The 17,006-nt window shown below is 34.6% G+C and overlaps 1 protein-coding gene and 1 long non-coding RNA gene across 2 annotated transcripts; one reads left to right on the plus strand and one right to left on the minus strand.

The window, feature by feature from the left end:
• Positions 1-780: 780 nt before the first annotated feature.
• On the minus strand, positions 781-9,028 carry LOC119081375. Its single transcript, XR_005088481.1, has 3 exons — positions 8,900-9,028; positions 6,630-6,637; positions 781-791 (listed from the first exon to the last, which is right to left on the minus strand). It is a non-coding gene; the product is annotated as an uncharacterized LOC119081375 (long non-coding RNA).
• A 1,203-nt stretch (positions 9,029-10,231) lies between these two features.
• LOC119081368 lies at positions 10,232-15,882 on the plus strand. Its single transcript, XM_037190245.1, has 13 exons — positions 10,232-10,414; positions 10,666-10,836; positions 10,910-11,571; positions 11,656-11,839; positions 11,894-12,098; positions 12,339-12,478; positions 12,539-12,818; positions 13,003-13,169; positions 13,240-13,333; positions 13,391-13,551; positions 13,615-13,746; positions 13,814-14,004; positions 15,714-15,882. The coding sequence occupies exons 1-13, from the start codon at positions 10,403-10,405 to the stop codon at positions 15,865-15,867; spliced, it is 2,553 nt and encodes an 850-aa protein (XP_037046140.1). The 5' UTR covers positions 10,232-10,402; the 3' UTR covers positions 15,868-15,882.
• The last annotated feature ends 1,124 nt before the right edge of the window (positions 15,883-17,006 follow it).

Below are 17,006 nucleotides of genomic sequence, written 5' to 3' on the forward strand. Positions count from 1 at the left end.
TTACGATTCGAACAAAAAACCAGCTCAACTATTGATGACAGTCGTAGAGCGGCTTGTCGATAAAAAGCTTAAGGATTTTGCCGTCAAAAACTTTGTATGCCCACGAAAAGGACAATGTGTCTGTTGTGATTTTTACGAAAAGTAAAATGAAATTACGATTTTATTATTTAATTTGTACCTTCGTTAATCTCAACTAGTGAATGTAATTACCGTCACTTATTTAAAAACCGGTAAACGGTATTACCGAAATTTTTCAGTAAATCTACATTGCATAGACATGGGTTAATTAAGTTCAATTTTATGACAAAACCTAAAAAATTTCTTTGTCTTAAGCTTAGTGAGCTTAATGACAAACATACGTTGAATTTGAAAATAAAAAAAATAGTTTATTAAGTAAATACACCTCAAGTTTTTTCACTCCAATTTTACGATGGAGATTTTCCTTAAATCAAAAAGTTAGGGACTTTCCGAGTTTCTTCACGTACTCGAATGATACAACAAAATTTTCATACAAAATCAACGCACTTCAAGCAAAAGTGCTTCGCATGACAGCTGCCAAATAGAGTACTATTTTGTATGAAAAATGTTTCCAGTTTTGTTTCCAGCATGAGTGGTACTCTGAATAGGGTACTGAAACTGGCCAGTGTATCGAACAAATTTTGGCACTGTAAAAAAATTCGCACAATTTTCTCATCTATTTGGCAGCTGTCATTAATAGCGCTTTTGCTTGAAGTGCGTTGACAAAATACAAGTGACAAAACATCACAATTCTATATTTAACACTGTTAACACTTAGTTATGAATCTATGTTTGAATTTGCCTTCTCGGGCTGTGTTACATTGGGAAACCTAAGCGGGCTTCACATACATTTTGTAGACTTTTCAATATTTTTCAGCAAAACTTACTTAAATTTGACGATATAGGAAAAGTCGGTTGTCCTGGACAGGGGCCACAATTTTTTTCAGTACTTCATTCTTTGCACCCTTTGCGAAAATTCACGTGAAATATCCTCACTATGGTTGATAGATGGCTGATATTACTGACTATAGACCTTACGCATTAATAATTAATTTGTGAAAAATGTAATTTTGAGTAATTGTAAGTTAAATTCGTTATCATCATTTATGAAGTGAAAATGTCCTACCGTAAAGCCGGTAATCAAAAATTTATTTACCGGTAAACGGTAATAGCTATTACCGGTTTCTTCCGGTTTTTGATTACCGATTGCATTCACTAATCTCAACAACTAAAAATTTCAATAAATAAAATATGAAGTCTCAGATTTTTGTATGAAGATTCTCTTTCGGAAAAATCCTGGAAGATGGAACAAATCTCTTTTGGTCACCTCTGAACAAAGACTGCCTTCTGGTCGTTCCAGATGAAGGAATTTTTCCACACAGAAATTTCTGGAAGCTATAACTCGGGAAGGCAGCCTCGTACCCATTAGATCTTTTGGATCTAGTTGTCTTATGATACAAGCTTTCAAACGAGTATATTAAGACATGGGTACGAGGCTGCCTTCTGGTAGCTCCCGAACAAAGATTCATTCCATACAGAAAATTCCGGAAGCTGTATCTTGGGAAGGCAGCCTCGTACCAACAAAATCTTTTGGATTTCTTAGTCTTATTATACAAGCTTTCAAACGAGTATAATAAGACATGGGTACGAGGCTGCCTTCTGGTGGCTCCTGAACAAAGATTCATTACATACAGAAAATTCTGGAAGCTGTATCTTGGGAAGGCAGCCTCGTACCAACAAAATCTTTTGGATTTCTTAGTCTTATTATACAAGCTTTCAAACGAGTATAATATGACATGGGTACGAGGCTGCCTTCTGGTGGCTCCTGAACAAAGATTCATTCCATACAAAAAATTCCGGAAGCTGTATCTTGGGAAGGCAGCCTCGTACCAACAAAATCTTTTGGATTTCTTAGTCTTATTATACAAGCTTTCAAACGAGTATAATAAGACATGGGTACGAGGCTGCCTTCTGGTAGCTCCCGAACAAAGATTCATTCCATACAGAAAATTCTGGAAGCTGTATCTTGGGAAGGCAGCCTCGTACCAACAAAATCTTTTGGATTTCTTAGTCTTATTATACAAGCTTTCAAACGAGTATAATAAGACATGGGTACGAGGCTGCCTTCTGGTGGCTCCTGAACAAAGATTCATTCCATACAAAAAATTCCGGAAGCTGTATCTTGGGAAGGCAGCCTCGTACCAACAAAATCTTTTGGATTTCTTAGTCTTATTATACAAGCTTTCAAACGAGTATAATAAGACATGGGTACGAGGCTGCCTTCTGGTGGCTCCTGAACAAAGATTCATTCCATACAGAAAATTCCGGAAGCTGTATCTTGGGAAGGCAGCCTCGTACCAACAAAATCTTTTGGATTTCTTAGTCTTATTATACAAGCTTTCAAACGAGTATAATATGACATGGGTACGAGGCTGCCTTCTGATCCCATCTGAAGAACAAGAAGCAAAAATTAAAAAGAAAATTTTCACGGGATGAAGTTTCTTATTTATTTCCTATACACATTACGTATTGACACTGCTAACCATAATAATAATAAAATGTTTATAACAAATTACAATATTAACAATTTCACCGATAAAAAAAAAATCGATCGGGATTCGACCACGGTACATCCCCCACTCCAAGCTATGATAATTACGCTGCTCCACACAATTCTCTCTTTGCGAATTGTAAATCACATATAACTCTCTCAAATATCTCCTGTTAACATTGAGAGAGAAATTAAATTTTAAAATGAGAGTTTTGAGAGAAATGAGGATGCGTTCACTTTCACGGGCGGAACTCTCTCACGGGCTAACTTCACAGTAATCCCAATCAACCTTTCTATTGTAAAAATTAATTTTGATTAAAATCATCGATATTAGAAAATATCACAATACTAACGAGTGAAACGAATGGAAAGGGGATTAAATCATTGTTTCATTGTTGTTTTAATTAAATTCAATTATCTGAAAATGGCTTCAACAGGCACTGAATAAGCATAATGAATATCATCAATGTGCGTTGAATGTTCTATTGAGATAATATTATATGATTGCAATCTAATTTATGTCTAAAATTTTCCAGATTTCACACGACATACCCCAGTTTGCATTATATGTACACATCAAGACGATTTAATTGAGTATTTTCCTTGGAATTTTCACTACAAAATTTCGACACATATTTTCTTTGATTGGTAAAATTTGTTCCAACGTACACGCTTTTGAACCGATAAATTGCAGACATGCACGTGAGCTTAGATACACTCAATGTTTGTCGAAAAGTATATGGGAACTCTGAAGAAATATTTCGACGTTTGGTAATGAGTTTAACTTGCAATTAAATTTATTTGAACAGAAAGTGTTCAATAAAGTTTCTTAATTCTACAACGTAATTCAGGTTGAAACAGCATAATTAGCAAAGAACAAGTTTCGTACACTAGAACTATTAGGAAACTATCGTTCTGCATACAAAACACAAATCTAAGTATTTTTTGTAAGTTTGTCTTTTTGGAATCTTATTCATGTTCTATGGTGTCAACATCGATTCGATGATCTTATATGGTATTATGCATGTTGCAAAACTATAATGAAGAAAAGGATTTTGCACCCATCTGTTGAAAATACTTGGATAAGTGATTCGATAATATTATACCGTGGACATATGTTTGAATCTGTAAAAGAGTATTAAAATAGTACCTGATTTACGGAGGTTTTTTTTCTGGAAATTCGGAAAAAAATAAAAAAATAAAAAATCTGAAAAAGTTCCGAGAAAACTCTAAATTTTTCGTTATGAATTTTTCGGAGTCATAATACAAATTTCATTAAAAGTCCCTGAAGTGGAGATACCGCAACGAAAAGATAGGAAAATCCGTAAATGTTCGTATATTGCTTTTCATTGATTCTTGTCATGCTGAACTACATATGGCAATGTCATTCATAGTTAGAAAGATGTACGGGTCTTTGAAGAAGATGGATCAAATAACTGCATCAAATTATATCAAATGCCATGGTGCCACGTTAGTAAGGCGCCGTGACGCAAGTTTATATAATATGACTAATATTCGAGCTAATATTACATAATGGCAATTTTTTTACTTTTTCCCCTTGGCTCCAGTGACTCTCACGGTATGTTATTCGTTATCTGCCATTAGTGGTGCAATTTTAAAAAAGTATAAACCATTTGTTGTAAAGTTATTGCGTATCAGAGTTTTGAGTATTACCCTTTCTGATATCAACACTTTTGTAAGTGAAGGACTCGCGTCACGCTTTCCTATTCTGAGAAGCTTTCGTCTGAATATTTCCGAAGTTTCCTATTACATTGTATGCACACTCACGACTGACTCTTCATGTATACAAACAATTTGATGAGCAACACCGAAAATCATTCACATCACTCGTATACACAAAATGTGACCATGATCGAAAATCATATCTTCGGTATTTCATAATTGACAAGCTCGGTAAACATAAACATCACCATGTTGGTAGAATAACTCGCGAGCTAACGCTAATCGTCACTAATTCAAATTTATTAGTACATTAAGGTACCGGTGAATATACTGAGAATTAATACTCTTCTGTATATTACACAAACACGAGTGTAACGAGTGTACGTGTAATATACAGAAGAGTATTCGTTCGTGGTATATGCACTGGTACCTTATAATGTTTTATCGCATACGCGGTGTGATTCCCCGAAAAAATTATTCACCTAGGATATATAAACAAACATTATACTTCTGTAAATTGTCAAAGTGTCATTCGCATATCTTGTTGTCTCGTTTTCGCTTATGCGATAAAAAAGAATATGCACGTATGACAAGCCGTCTCGGCAAGCCTCGACCGCTTTGTCATACATGCATAATATTTATTATCTACCTAGGTGAAATAATAGCAGTGAAAAAGTGCTATTATTTCGCCGTCGGTAGATAAAATAGCGTATTCACCTCTGTCCAAATGTTTATTTAGACACTTGGGGTTATAACATTCGCCTTCGGCTCATGCAACAACATTCCAAGTGTCTAAATAAACATGTGGACAGAGTCACATCTACTACTATTATTGTATTGGCGCAAACGATCAACTTATCGACATATTAATGTAGGATATATTTACCTAGATAAATAATAATGACGTCATATCAATGGAATAATTGAGAGAAATAATGTTTGGTATAATACTCCGAAAAACAGTGTTTAATGTCGATATATACACGCCAATGCAATAAAATTGCTTAAAACTCGAGCAAACTCAAACAAACAATTCAAAATATATTCTCACTGATTACCACCCTAATATACACATTCTCTCAATTTAAATTGAAATTACCTACAATTTATTTAGATCTTAGAGTAGAAAGCGAAAGCACACAGACATTTTATGCGAAAATTGTTAAGTCGTAAATTTAATTAGGACGCAAGCTATCAACCAAATAAATTCAATTTAATTTTCAAAGTAAATCAAATCTGTCGTGTCTCGTCTGTATTTTGTTTCGTTTGATTAATGTAAAACTGAAAGTTTAAGTTTTAGTTGTTTAGCTCATTTAGCTGATCAAATAAATAAACTTATAATTTGGATATATGTGTATACGGAAGGGAAGTGCAGACGATTATTTATCATTATAGTAGCGCTCTCATTGATGTTTATAGGATATAATTCGACGAGCAAATGGAATTGAAATAAAAAGTGGTATTTTAGGAAATTAATTTGTTTCTCGCATATGCGACTTAAAATGTAGTCCCAATTACAGAACTTCTACACTTGTTTCAATAGATAATTTTTCCTCGAAGAAGTATTCCTCGGCACATTATCGCGAAAATATAGAGGAAAAATGTTTATAAGATCCCCTTCCCTTCATAACTCGCTATTTGAATGAGCCATTGTCAGTATGACAAAACTAATTTGAATACAAAGAAGTAAACATAAAACTTTTTCGATGCACAAAAAGCAACTTTCTATTTAGCGTCACCTCCCACAGTTATTTTTGATTTACCATTAACTAAGTTTTGAAACCGTTCTTTCAATTGCATTAGAAAACACAACCGTGGACGAATATAAGAAGTTCCAAAATTTGAAAGTTTATATTTCTAAATTGTAATCCTCACTTTTGTATATTCATTTTGTGATTCAAAATTCAATAGCAATCTTTGCAATAAATATTCCCTCGTTAGAAAAACTGTTATATAAGATCCTACCTTTTATCTAGACATCATCAATATTTAAACAAAGGGCGATGCCACCACACAAAAATACATTTTTTTAAAACAAAATAAATGGAAACCACAGTTGCGTTACGACGATTTTATTCAAGTCTTTTCGAATTGCGAATTAGACAGGTAGGTACATTAGAACAAGAACAAGTGACTTTCGTAATACACCGCAGGACTGTTGAAAACTTTTCCACAATTTCACGAAACTCTAAGAATCCACATTTCAGTTTAAATTAATTAAATTTAATTGTAATTCGAAAGCCTCACAAAATATTCAAGAAAAATGATTTGTGGAAGTGAGCCTAATTTTCATTACTCATAAAAGCAATGGATTCAATTTGGTAAGTATAACTTTCCTCGACTATGACACGACGCATAAAAAAACTTCTGCAAAGACAAATTTTCCTGTTCTGACGGTTTTTCGTTTAATTAAATATCAAACCAATAACTTTTCCACCCGTGTGGCGTGAATAACCTTACTTTCTCCACTCAAATGCGATGAAAAGATGTCGTGTCTCTACGATGACAGTTCAGATGAGAAAACTTTTATTTTCTCACCTCAAATTGATGTGTATTAAATCGGTTATTCACGCCAAGAATGGATGAAAAATTATGTGTTCACTACACGTGGAGAAATAGGAAATTCCAACTTGAGCTACTTTCGCTGAGTGACTTTTGAAATGCTAACCTTCCGAAATGATCGTCAAAATAAAATGTGCTTCTGGTCGGTAAATGATATTCTCTTGTTGGAATTTCCTAATGTCTGCCCATGGTAAACAAATAACCACTCTTCGAGATATTATACAACGAACGAATGAAAAAGACGTTTTCCTTTTTGATGTTACGTTCTATATAATTGTATGTGTGACGACAAATTAATATTCGGGCTCACTCCAATGCCGCATCAGTTATTTATAACGTTGTTATTGTACGTTATTACGTTACTTTATGCTAAAGTTTGAATGTGATTTATGTATTTCTTATTTATCAGCTAGCTACTGCTAGCAACCATGATGAGGGGAACATATGATTTGAATCTGATATTAATAATTGTTCCTAGCTTTTTGACGTCATTTGTATGTATATTAAGGTACGAACGTTTTACGAAAACAATGGGAAAACATTTTGCTTTAACGTAGACATGCCCAGATATAAGATAGCTTTTGTGGTAACGTAGGAATTGGGATAAAAACCACTTAAAATGTTAGTATATGAAAATGAACGAGAATTTGTTAATTAAGAGGCACATTCGAATGTTTGAGTGCAACAAAATTAACAAACACCGAGCTATCCGATATGATTGGGGATCACTGGCTATACTTTTAAACGGTATAAATGAGTGTACATAACATATAAGTATATATATATATATAAGTTTAATGAGCTCTTCATGTATTTATTTTCCGTTTCCCCCCTCATCAACAGCTCTAATGAAAACTGAAACGCCGAATCAATTAATGGAAGCTTCTCATTAGATATCTATGCATAATTTAGCAGACGCAAATAGGGAAGCAATTAATATAACAATGTAGTCAGAGCCGTCATACATTGAATATTTTACATTTTCATTCATCGCGAAAACTTCGTGATCCTTTTTAGCTAAAACACAGTGCTTCTAACACTAAAGTATGAAAAAAAAAATGGAGAATTTGAATCGAAATAAAATCAAAAATCACTTGAAAATGCACTTTTGACTAATGATTTTTGCAATCACGCACGGAATTGAATATATATATTTAAAAAAATTAACACCGAAATTCATGGCGAGTGCCTAAAATCAACCGTCCACAACAGATGCGTATACAACTTTTCATGCTGAGGGCCTAATTTACGAGAAAAATTCCGTAATTTATGCTCAAGACATAAAAATTCATTTTTCGCAATTCCGGTCCATAATCATCACCTTTCCATGCATCCATTTAATGTCGTTTTGAAGGTATTTATTTCACTGTATTTCTGGACACAGTGCGATATTAACTTTTTTTCGCATGCTAAAGAACCTATTACCTTCAACGAAGGCAAAATTTTTATAAATAAAAATCTTGCATTGACCAGAAATCGAACCCCCGACACCAAAAGGTTTTTGAACACAAAGCAGCGACTATAGCCATTCGGCTATAGAGTCACACAATTATACCGAACGCGTCTCTTTACATCACATTGCAATGTGTATTAAAATGCAGCCTTCTTGATCGTTCAAATGAATTTCTGTATACACAAGAATTTTGGAACAAAATGTAGGCGATGTTTTGCATTGTAAAGGTGATTATGGCCCGAAATTGCGAAAAACTTTGTATCTACCACGGTAGGTATGCCGGTATTTTTTCGCACATCTAGTGCGAAAAAATACCTTCAAACACTACCTTGGTAGATAAATAACTATTACATGCTTTTGTTCTCCCTAGGGTCGAAAGTTACACGCCTAGGGAAAACAAGATATTCGGTTTAGGTTTCAAAAGCATGTAATATATATTTCATGTGTCGGGGCCGAAAATGAGGGAGTTTCGATATTTTTCTCAGGTTTTCGACCCCTTACATTAACAATTTTTTGAGTATCTGTTTTGGACGATTGATTTTAGGCACTTTCGCATGTAGCCCTCACTTCGTTCGGGCTACAACAAGCGAAATTGCCTAAAAACAATCGTCCAAAACAGATACACAAATAACTATTACATGACTAGGGATAAAAAGATGAAAATTAGAGATTTCGTGTGAATTTTGTTGATCCGAGGCGAAGTCGAGACCAATAAACACTCGAAAACAAGGCTTCTTATTTTTTATCAAGAGTTATGCAATCACGGAAAAAAAAGATTTGGAAAGAATTGTTTGCTAGAAATATATTTATAGTTGTGACAAATATATTTATATTTGTCACAAAATTTCAGGTAATTTGCTTGTCACAATTATATTTAATTATTTGTGACAAATTATTTCAAAATATATTCGTTACAAATATATAAATATTTGTAGCAAATATGTAAATATTTGTTACAAATATATTTAATTATTTATGACGAATTATTAAAAAAATATTTGTGGCAAATAATTAAATATATTTCGGACAAATATTTATATATTTGTAACGAATATAGTTAATTATTTGCTACAAATGTTTATCTAATATATTCGCCACAAATATTTATATATTCGATACCAATTTTTTACATTAAATTGGTATTGAATATTTCTTTTTTTTCCGTGATGGATTTTATGCAATTCAGTGATGATATTCGTAACTTACGCCGCCTGTGATCAATGTCGTATGTAAGTTTTTTTATCGCACTAGTGCGATGAAGGATTTGCAAGGGGTTTTACACAGAGTCACACTAATATTATCTTCGGTATTTATTCGATTTTCTTCATTGCATAAAACGTTGTATGCAACACGAATCGTATGGATGTATATTATCGCACACGACGTCTTGCCAACCTCGGCTTCGCCTCTAAATCTGACATCTAGTGCGATAATGTACAACCATACGATTCTTGTTTCAAAAATAACTATTACATGATAAAGGCGTCGAAAGAAGTGCTTGAAACATGAAAAGTACGGTTTTCGACGCATGTAAAATCGCTTATATAACTCGGGATAAAAGTTGAAAAGTGTCGTTTTCGTGTGTTCATAAAATTCACACGAAAACTCTACTTTTCAACTTTTGATGCCTTGGTTATGTAAATAACGATTACCTACTGAAAGTTGAAAATATTGAAAAATGCAGTTGATTTGTTCACAAAAATTAACCAAGTTATAAGTATTGGCGCAACTGACAGAATCTTTGCAGAAGGATTCCGTGTAAGTTACAATTCAATTGATTTTGTTTAAAAATTATTTTCACTAGCAGTAGATAAAATCTTGTGGTTTTGCGCACACGATGTGTTACTAGCTAGTTAGTAAAATAGCTATTACCGCACCGCTCTCCTTTTGCTCACTGTTTACGCTACAACAATGGAAAGAAAGAATAGGTTAAAAAAACAGAAATTGAAGTGAGAATAAATTGAAATTTCTCAGTTACTGCTGTTCGAAAAAGAGACGAAGAGATGGTCTAATGTCAAGACACAATGTTTGTTTACATCAATAATTGTGTTGTATATTCGTCGGTGCAAAGTCTTTACCGATTCTTAATTTATTTGGTCTGATTTGTGTAAATCCTGACTACGTTGACATCAAAAATGCGTTCACAGGTGAGCTACAACATTTTTCACGTCGTTTACGATTAGGTCGTGCAACGTTTCCATTCATTGTGTGACAGTAAAATTGAAATCTTTCCTGAGTTTTCAGTTTTCATACTTCGGAACGAAAATTTTAAGGTCAATTTTTGACGGATCTTAGACATTTTTGCATCGCTCAGGCTAAAACTGTGGAACTGCCTAAAATCAATTGTCTTCGACACATACGTACATAAATAACTATTATTTCGTGAAAATGTTTCCAGGTTATTTTAGACGGATTGAAAAGTCTTCAGCCTGACGAAGAAGTAACTGCAAAACAAATTGTCCAATGGATGATCGGAGCGCTTGAAATTACTGTGCATATTCCGTATTTTACCATAACCTCTACAGGTGAAGTGAGCAGAGCGTTTTTCAAACATCTTCAATCTGAATCCGTACGCATCTTAATAGTGCTGTCTTAATTCGATAGACATAAAGGATACAGTCACACTCTTCTACATTTTACAGGCGAAAGTAAAGTTTCCTTTTCATAACAAACTGTTTGTGAAAAACTTCTTCCGTGTGGTTCATGCTGTTGGGCGGATATTCGACGTAACCATCGAAGAAGAAACTTCTCTTAAATGTTGGATTCAAATTGGACAGTTTGTGAATGACCTGCAAAAGCATTGCAAAAACGGTCTATTTACGCTGGTCGGTGGTGCGATGAGTGTATCGCTTCTGAAAAAAATGATTGCTGTTCCGGGTTTCAATACGAACAAAGACATAGTTGACAGCATGTTACTTTACTATAAGTGTGGCCCTGCTGTTGCAGATGCGAAAATCAAAGTGTTCGAAAAAAAAATCAAAATATCTAAACATCTAAACTGTCAATATAAGGATTGTATCGACGCATTTTTCGAATTAATAGGAGAAAATCTAATCTTCTCGTCGGACACTTTCTTTCCAACTACTGCCAAAATTTTGTTGGACGGTGTATCTTATAGTACCGCGGAGACAGTGAACAAATACCTGGATGCTGTGAACGTTTCACTTGGATCGAATGATGAAGTAGCCAAATGCAATATGGCCATGTTTTTACAGCGAAAACAGTTGATGAAACTATTGTATATGATAATGAAAATGAAACCCGTACATAGTAAGATGGTAAAAATGCTTAAAATGATGCTGGAGTAAGTGATTTTTTGTTGTCCGAACTCGTACATACCATTCGACACTGCCAATTAGATCAAATCGTTTTCCTTTTCATTAATTAGATATTCTAGAGAGAAGAACATTCCGTATGAAATTGATTGGACAACAGTGTTTGTTCACGTTATTTCTTCGACCCATGATTTTCTGGAGCTTCTCTTCTTGGAAACACAAGGTGCTGAGCAGGACGAAGAAATCAAATCATGTAATCTAGTCGAAAGAGTCATTCAGATTTTCCTTCGATATAATGTAAATAGTTCGATGCTTTCGGCAAACATATTTTTTCGTTTAACATTTTTTCAGGACGAAATTAATAAATTGCCTGCTCAACAACATCGGCTGGAGCAGCACAGCGTTGATAAATTCATGAATCTGATCAAAGACCACATCAATTTCGTGACATGCGACACACTGTTTTCTCTGTTGCGTAAACATGTTGCAGACAGTCCAGCTACGTGCGCTGTAATCATTCTGTTTATCTACAGAGCTGTTACGACTTCGACTGACCGTAAGTAATGACTTTCAAACATAAGTATCGTTTTCACGAAATTTATTATTGAGCTTTCGTACTCTCGACTGGGTGTTTCGGTCGCTTTTTCGTGCAGTTCGAAATCGAATCGAAAAGTATGATTTCGCTGCGACTCAAAAGATACTCAAGGTTTGAGCTCGTTCAAAACATCATTTTAAATTGACCTATGTTGCATTGTGAAATGTCTTGCAAATACTAAAATTACGTTTATTTATGCAGTTGAAGCTCGCAAAAGCTTATTGAATACTGCGTATCGTCAAATCACTTACATGAAATCCTATCCGGAACTTCTGTGTCGTCTAAACAAAATGTTTGATTTCTCTAATGTCATGAATAATGAACATGAAGAGTTTCGTAAGGTAGATGATTGAAAATATTGCTTCGCATGTTGTTGCATGAAACAAAATCCTCATTTTCAGCAAATGTTGTTGATCGTGCCGGAAGCATTTCGCCAATGTAGTCTGTATTGTACAGCCGTCGATTTATTGACAGTTTTAAAGGCTGTCGGATACGAAAATAATAAATTGATAGATCTATTTTACAAACAACTGCATCTTAATCGGAGTAAGGAAACGCTTGTATTGATCCTGGCGGCAGATGACGTTTTCAATATTTCCGAAAAAGTGAATCCATTTCACCGAAGAAGGGTGTTCGATTATTTTAAACAGAGTTTCAAACATTCCAGTAGTGATAAACAAGGTGAGTTTTTCTTTCGTAAATTATTTTCTAAGAAATTTAGGTGACAATTTGGCAGTAGTGATTGATTTGATTTACAACGTCAACCTGAAGGTCCGGCAGATTCTAAAACATTTCCATTTTTCTTTCGCAAGACTAATCAAAAATTTCGCGCGAACCACCTCCTTACTTTCCTTTCAATTTGCAGTCCTATACGCTTCCTTGATGATACACATGTTAGCAGCTCTCCAATCGACTCCAGACAGATTTCTAGGTGAAGCAAGTAACACAGTTGAAAATGAAGCTCGCGATGTCTTTGAATTCTTATCCAAAGGAATTCATGCAGCTGATAAAATATCATTTGCTGCAGTACACGTAAGCTGCCTGATATTGAAAAACATTTGACCCCAAATTAATTTCGCATTTTGTCGATTACCAATGCCAGTTGGGCATAGCCATTTGCGTTTATCATTCGACCTTCCAACGACCAGGAGTGGAACTGCTCAAATCGTTTTCAACACTTGCCGCAATTTCATTTGGTAAGCAATTGGAAAACTTTAGCGACCTCAGACAATCTTCATTTCATTTTTGCGCAGAATTTCGTTTAAGCTATGAATCGGATGCGAAGAAAGATCCTGTCCTAAATGATTTGCATTTGGTTTCAAAGTTCTGGCGTTGCGCTTGCGGTGTTTATAAAAAGATCAATCCATCGCCTTTAACACCCTCCATAATTTTCGAGTCCTATCCTCACATGAAGGTATGTGCAAGAGTATTTTATTAATTCAAAAAGCCATTCATTACAAACTGAACTGAATTGCAGATCTACACAGTAGCTACAGCTGAAGAGTTCCTATTAACGATTTTGGATTACGGATGTGCAGCGGAGAGATTTGAGCTATTTGTTCAGTCGATACACTCTTTAGTGAGGAATTTGGAAAAGGGACAAGTAAATGTAAGTGTCGTCGTCAACACTTAATGCCCGGATAAATTGGAACTAATTTGGACCCCATTTTTTCCAGCCAATCGTGAACAAATTGTTTAAATTCGTCGAAAAAACCAAATGGGCTAGAGACAAAGGCAAAATTGCAACAATGATTTTTCTCAGTAACCTTCCATTCAACCGCACAGACTTTCTTCGGCCTGAGGTAGTCTGGGAAGTTCAAATAAATTTGTATAAAAATCAGTTGAACATTGATTATCGGAAGAGAGTGTAAGTATCCTTTGTAGCATTATATGCATAATAACATACCTACAGTTTAATAGGGCAAGGGCTTCTTTAAAGCATACCAAAAAATTCGGTTTGAGAAAACTGTCACGTGTAACACGACTGGACTTCGTTCGGATTAACATCGTTTTGACAACGCACTTCAAGCATGAGCGATCATAGTGGTCAGCTGCAGAAAGTACTCTATTTTACATGAAAATGTTTTTGAAAATGTTGATACACTGTCCAGTTTCAGTACTCTATTCAGAGTACCACTTATGCTTGAAGTGGTGATAATATTGCCCACGGTTTTTTTAGACACTGGTGCTACAATAACACCAGAAGTAAAATGACACTCCAAAATGTTTTTGTACGTAACACCCGAAACACGGTAGTACAATACGTGATGTCATAAGTGTCCAGGCTGTAAAAGTATCTACAAAATCTCTGATAAAAAAGGATTATTAGTATCACCGGGAGCTACACTGACAAAAAAGTTTTCAGATTATTCCCCAGGTAATGTAATTTCTCATGAAAAAACAGCATTACCTGTCACAGGTATTGTGATTTTTATATGAAAAATTACATTACCTGGGGACAGAACTGTCAACGTTTTTCTCAGTGTATTAGTATAATCGTCTCCGATGACTAGAACACTTTTTTGTTGGACACGAGCCCAATTATTACGTTAACCTGAATAACAGTTGTTCGAGAATCAATTCATAGTAACATGAATTTTGATGTGAGCAATTTACTGGGCCACAATTTGACACTTTTAAAATGTGCACAAATGGTATAATGCGTCTACTCTCGGTGCTGTGGGATGATTATTTGTTAGTCTAAGGCTCTCAATACGAAGCAGCTGCAGTGGAACCATAGACTTCAATGGTCACTCAGGGCAGCGACACCTATAAACGTTACTATGCCACCATTTGTGCATAAAACCTGTGTTTACTAGTAAATTGACGCACTGGTCTAGAAAAGACATTGATTTTTTTTACATTTTTCTTCGCGACGCGTAAAACCATTTCTTCAGAATCTAGTCAATTCTTCTTTAATGCTCTCATACCTTCAAACGATCAAGCATTTGACAGCATAGATTTTTTTTACATCATTTGTAGTTTTCACTTGTTTAACCTGTTACCATCGATATATTATATAGGTAGATTGGCACACACGAGAACGAAAATTCAAAAATATATCACACTCAACGACACAAAATTTTAATCACGACACAAAACAAAGCGGAGGGACATTGTAAACTACATTCAAAAAGGAAAAGGATATTAAGATTATCAAATATATGTAAGACTTTATTCCACGCGCTTTCTTAGAACGTAAGTTACGTTACACATACGTATTCATACATTCTTTCCGCACAAACGTTCTTTGTGTTTGCTTATTACCCTATATTATATCGATGCCTGTTACAGACGGCAAGCATATGACCAGTATCATTATCGGGTCTATTACTTCTATCGATCAATAGTATATTACTTCCGAGGTTCCAATTTGTTATTTGACAAGGAATAGAGCCCTCCCCTAAGTACAATGCTTTACGTGATTAGGCAATGTAAATGAAAATGAAACATGCCGTAACACTTAAGTATTTTTAATTTGTTGATTTCAAATCTTGTACTTCAATTTTTTTGAAAATTGTCATCGTTATCGACAGACGTATGTGACAGGCTAATAGCTTCAAATAATTCTTTTAGTATGTACGCACTAAGCGCCCACGTTGCTCGGGAAGTGGATCCTACTCGAAAATATTGGGAAGAACTTTGTCAATACCTATTGCATACTCCAATTGCTGATATGGCACCGGAGACCGAAGAGGTCAGACATTTCTATGACGTGACCGTAGTGTGAATATAATTACGTGTGAGTTTACACGAAAAGATATAAATTGAAGTATGATGTTAGTTAAAGTGAATAATATTTTGTTGTTAAATAATTTCTATTAATTCGTTGATTTTGATGTCAAATTTTATGAAAAAAGTGTGTTTCTTTCTCCTTCAATAAACTAAATATTTTCGTTATAATTTGTTTCTCTTGTTTTACTCATTTTTTTAAATACGGAAATTACTTTTCATGTGTCAGGGTTGAAAATGAGGGAGTTTTGAGATTTTTCTCTGGTTTCCGACCCCTTAAATGAATTTTTTTTTGAGTATCTGTTTTGGACGATTGTTTTTAGGCATTTTCGCATGTACAACTCGCAAAATTGCCTAAAAACAATCGTCCAAAACAGATACACAAATAACTATTGGGATTAGATGCTGGAATCTTTTCAGAGATTATTTTGGGTGTCCATCCGTTTTACTTGCTTGCCTGGGACTGTTTTTGTGAAAATTTATTTCCCATATTTTCCTTAATTTTTCCTGAATTTTCCCATATTTTCCTTACTTTTGGAAATATTTCAAAAAATGAAGGAAAAATTCAAGAAAATATGCGAACTCAGGAAAGTATTTTCCCAAAAATAGTCCCTGGTTTTAAGTCACAAAAAAAAAATCATGACTTCTGCCTTATGAATGAAAAAATACCGAGCCAGCTTTGATACCATCCTGCCTCTAAATATTTTCTATTCCAATTCTAAGAAGCCGTGGTATGATATTACTAAATATATTTCTGTTGGAGTATAGCTTCTCGTTTATAATAATGTTTGTGTCCAAGGGCAGGTATTGCGGTAGATCGATTTTAGTTACCCGAAAATCCTCCAATCCCCCTTGTCGTACTTCTCCAATTCGAATTTTTCTCCGTTTTCAGTTTTTCATTTCCAAATACTTTTTAATGTCACGCGATTCTTTCATCGATTTTTCGGTGTATTTTATTCATAGAAGGATTTACTCATCCGACAAGCCAACTGAAGATAATGAAACATAATTGTACAAGATGCATTTTGGATGTCCAATGATAACGTTTTCTGTAGTAACCCAGCAGTAATACATTTCGTCTTTAGAGTGAGCATTTTTGTAAAATGTGACTTTCAGCTCTTGACAAGCGGTCAATCA

The sequence above is a fragment of the Bradysia coprophila genome, unplaced genomic scaffold, assembly GCF_014529535.1.
Source record: "Bradysia coprophila strain Holo2 unplaced genomic scaffold, BU_Bcop_v1 contig_358, whole genome shotgun sequence".
Taxonomy (NCBI): domain Eukaryota; kingdom Metazoa; phylum Arthropoda; class Insecta; order Diptera; family Sciaridae; genus Bradysia; species Bradysia coprophila.

Bases quoted from the DNA above. Each gene is read 5' to 3' on its own strand.
- LOC119081368 (XM_037190245.1), top strand. The intron at 10,837-10,909 runs GTACGCATCTTA...TACATTTTACAG, and splicing joins AACATCTTCAATCTGAATCC to GCGAAAGTAAAGTTTCCTTT. The intron at 13,334-13,390 runs GTAAGCAATTGG...ATTTTTGCGCAG, and splicing joins ACTTGCCGCAATTTCATTTG to AATTTCGTTTAAGCTATGAA.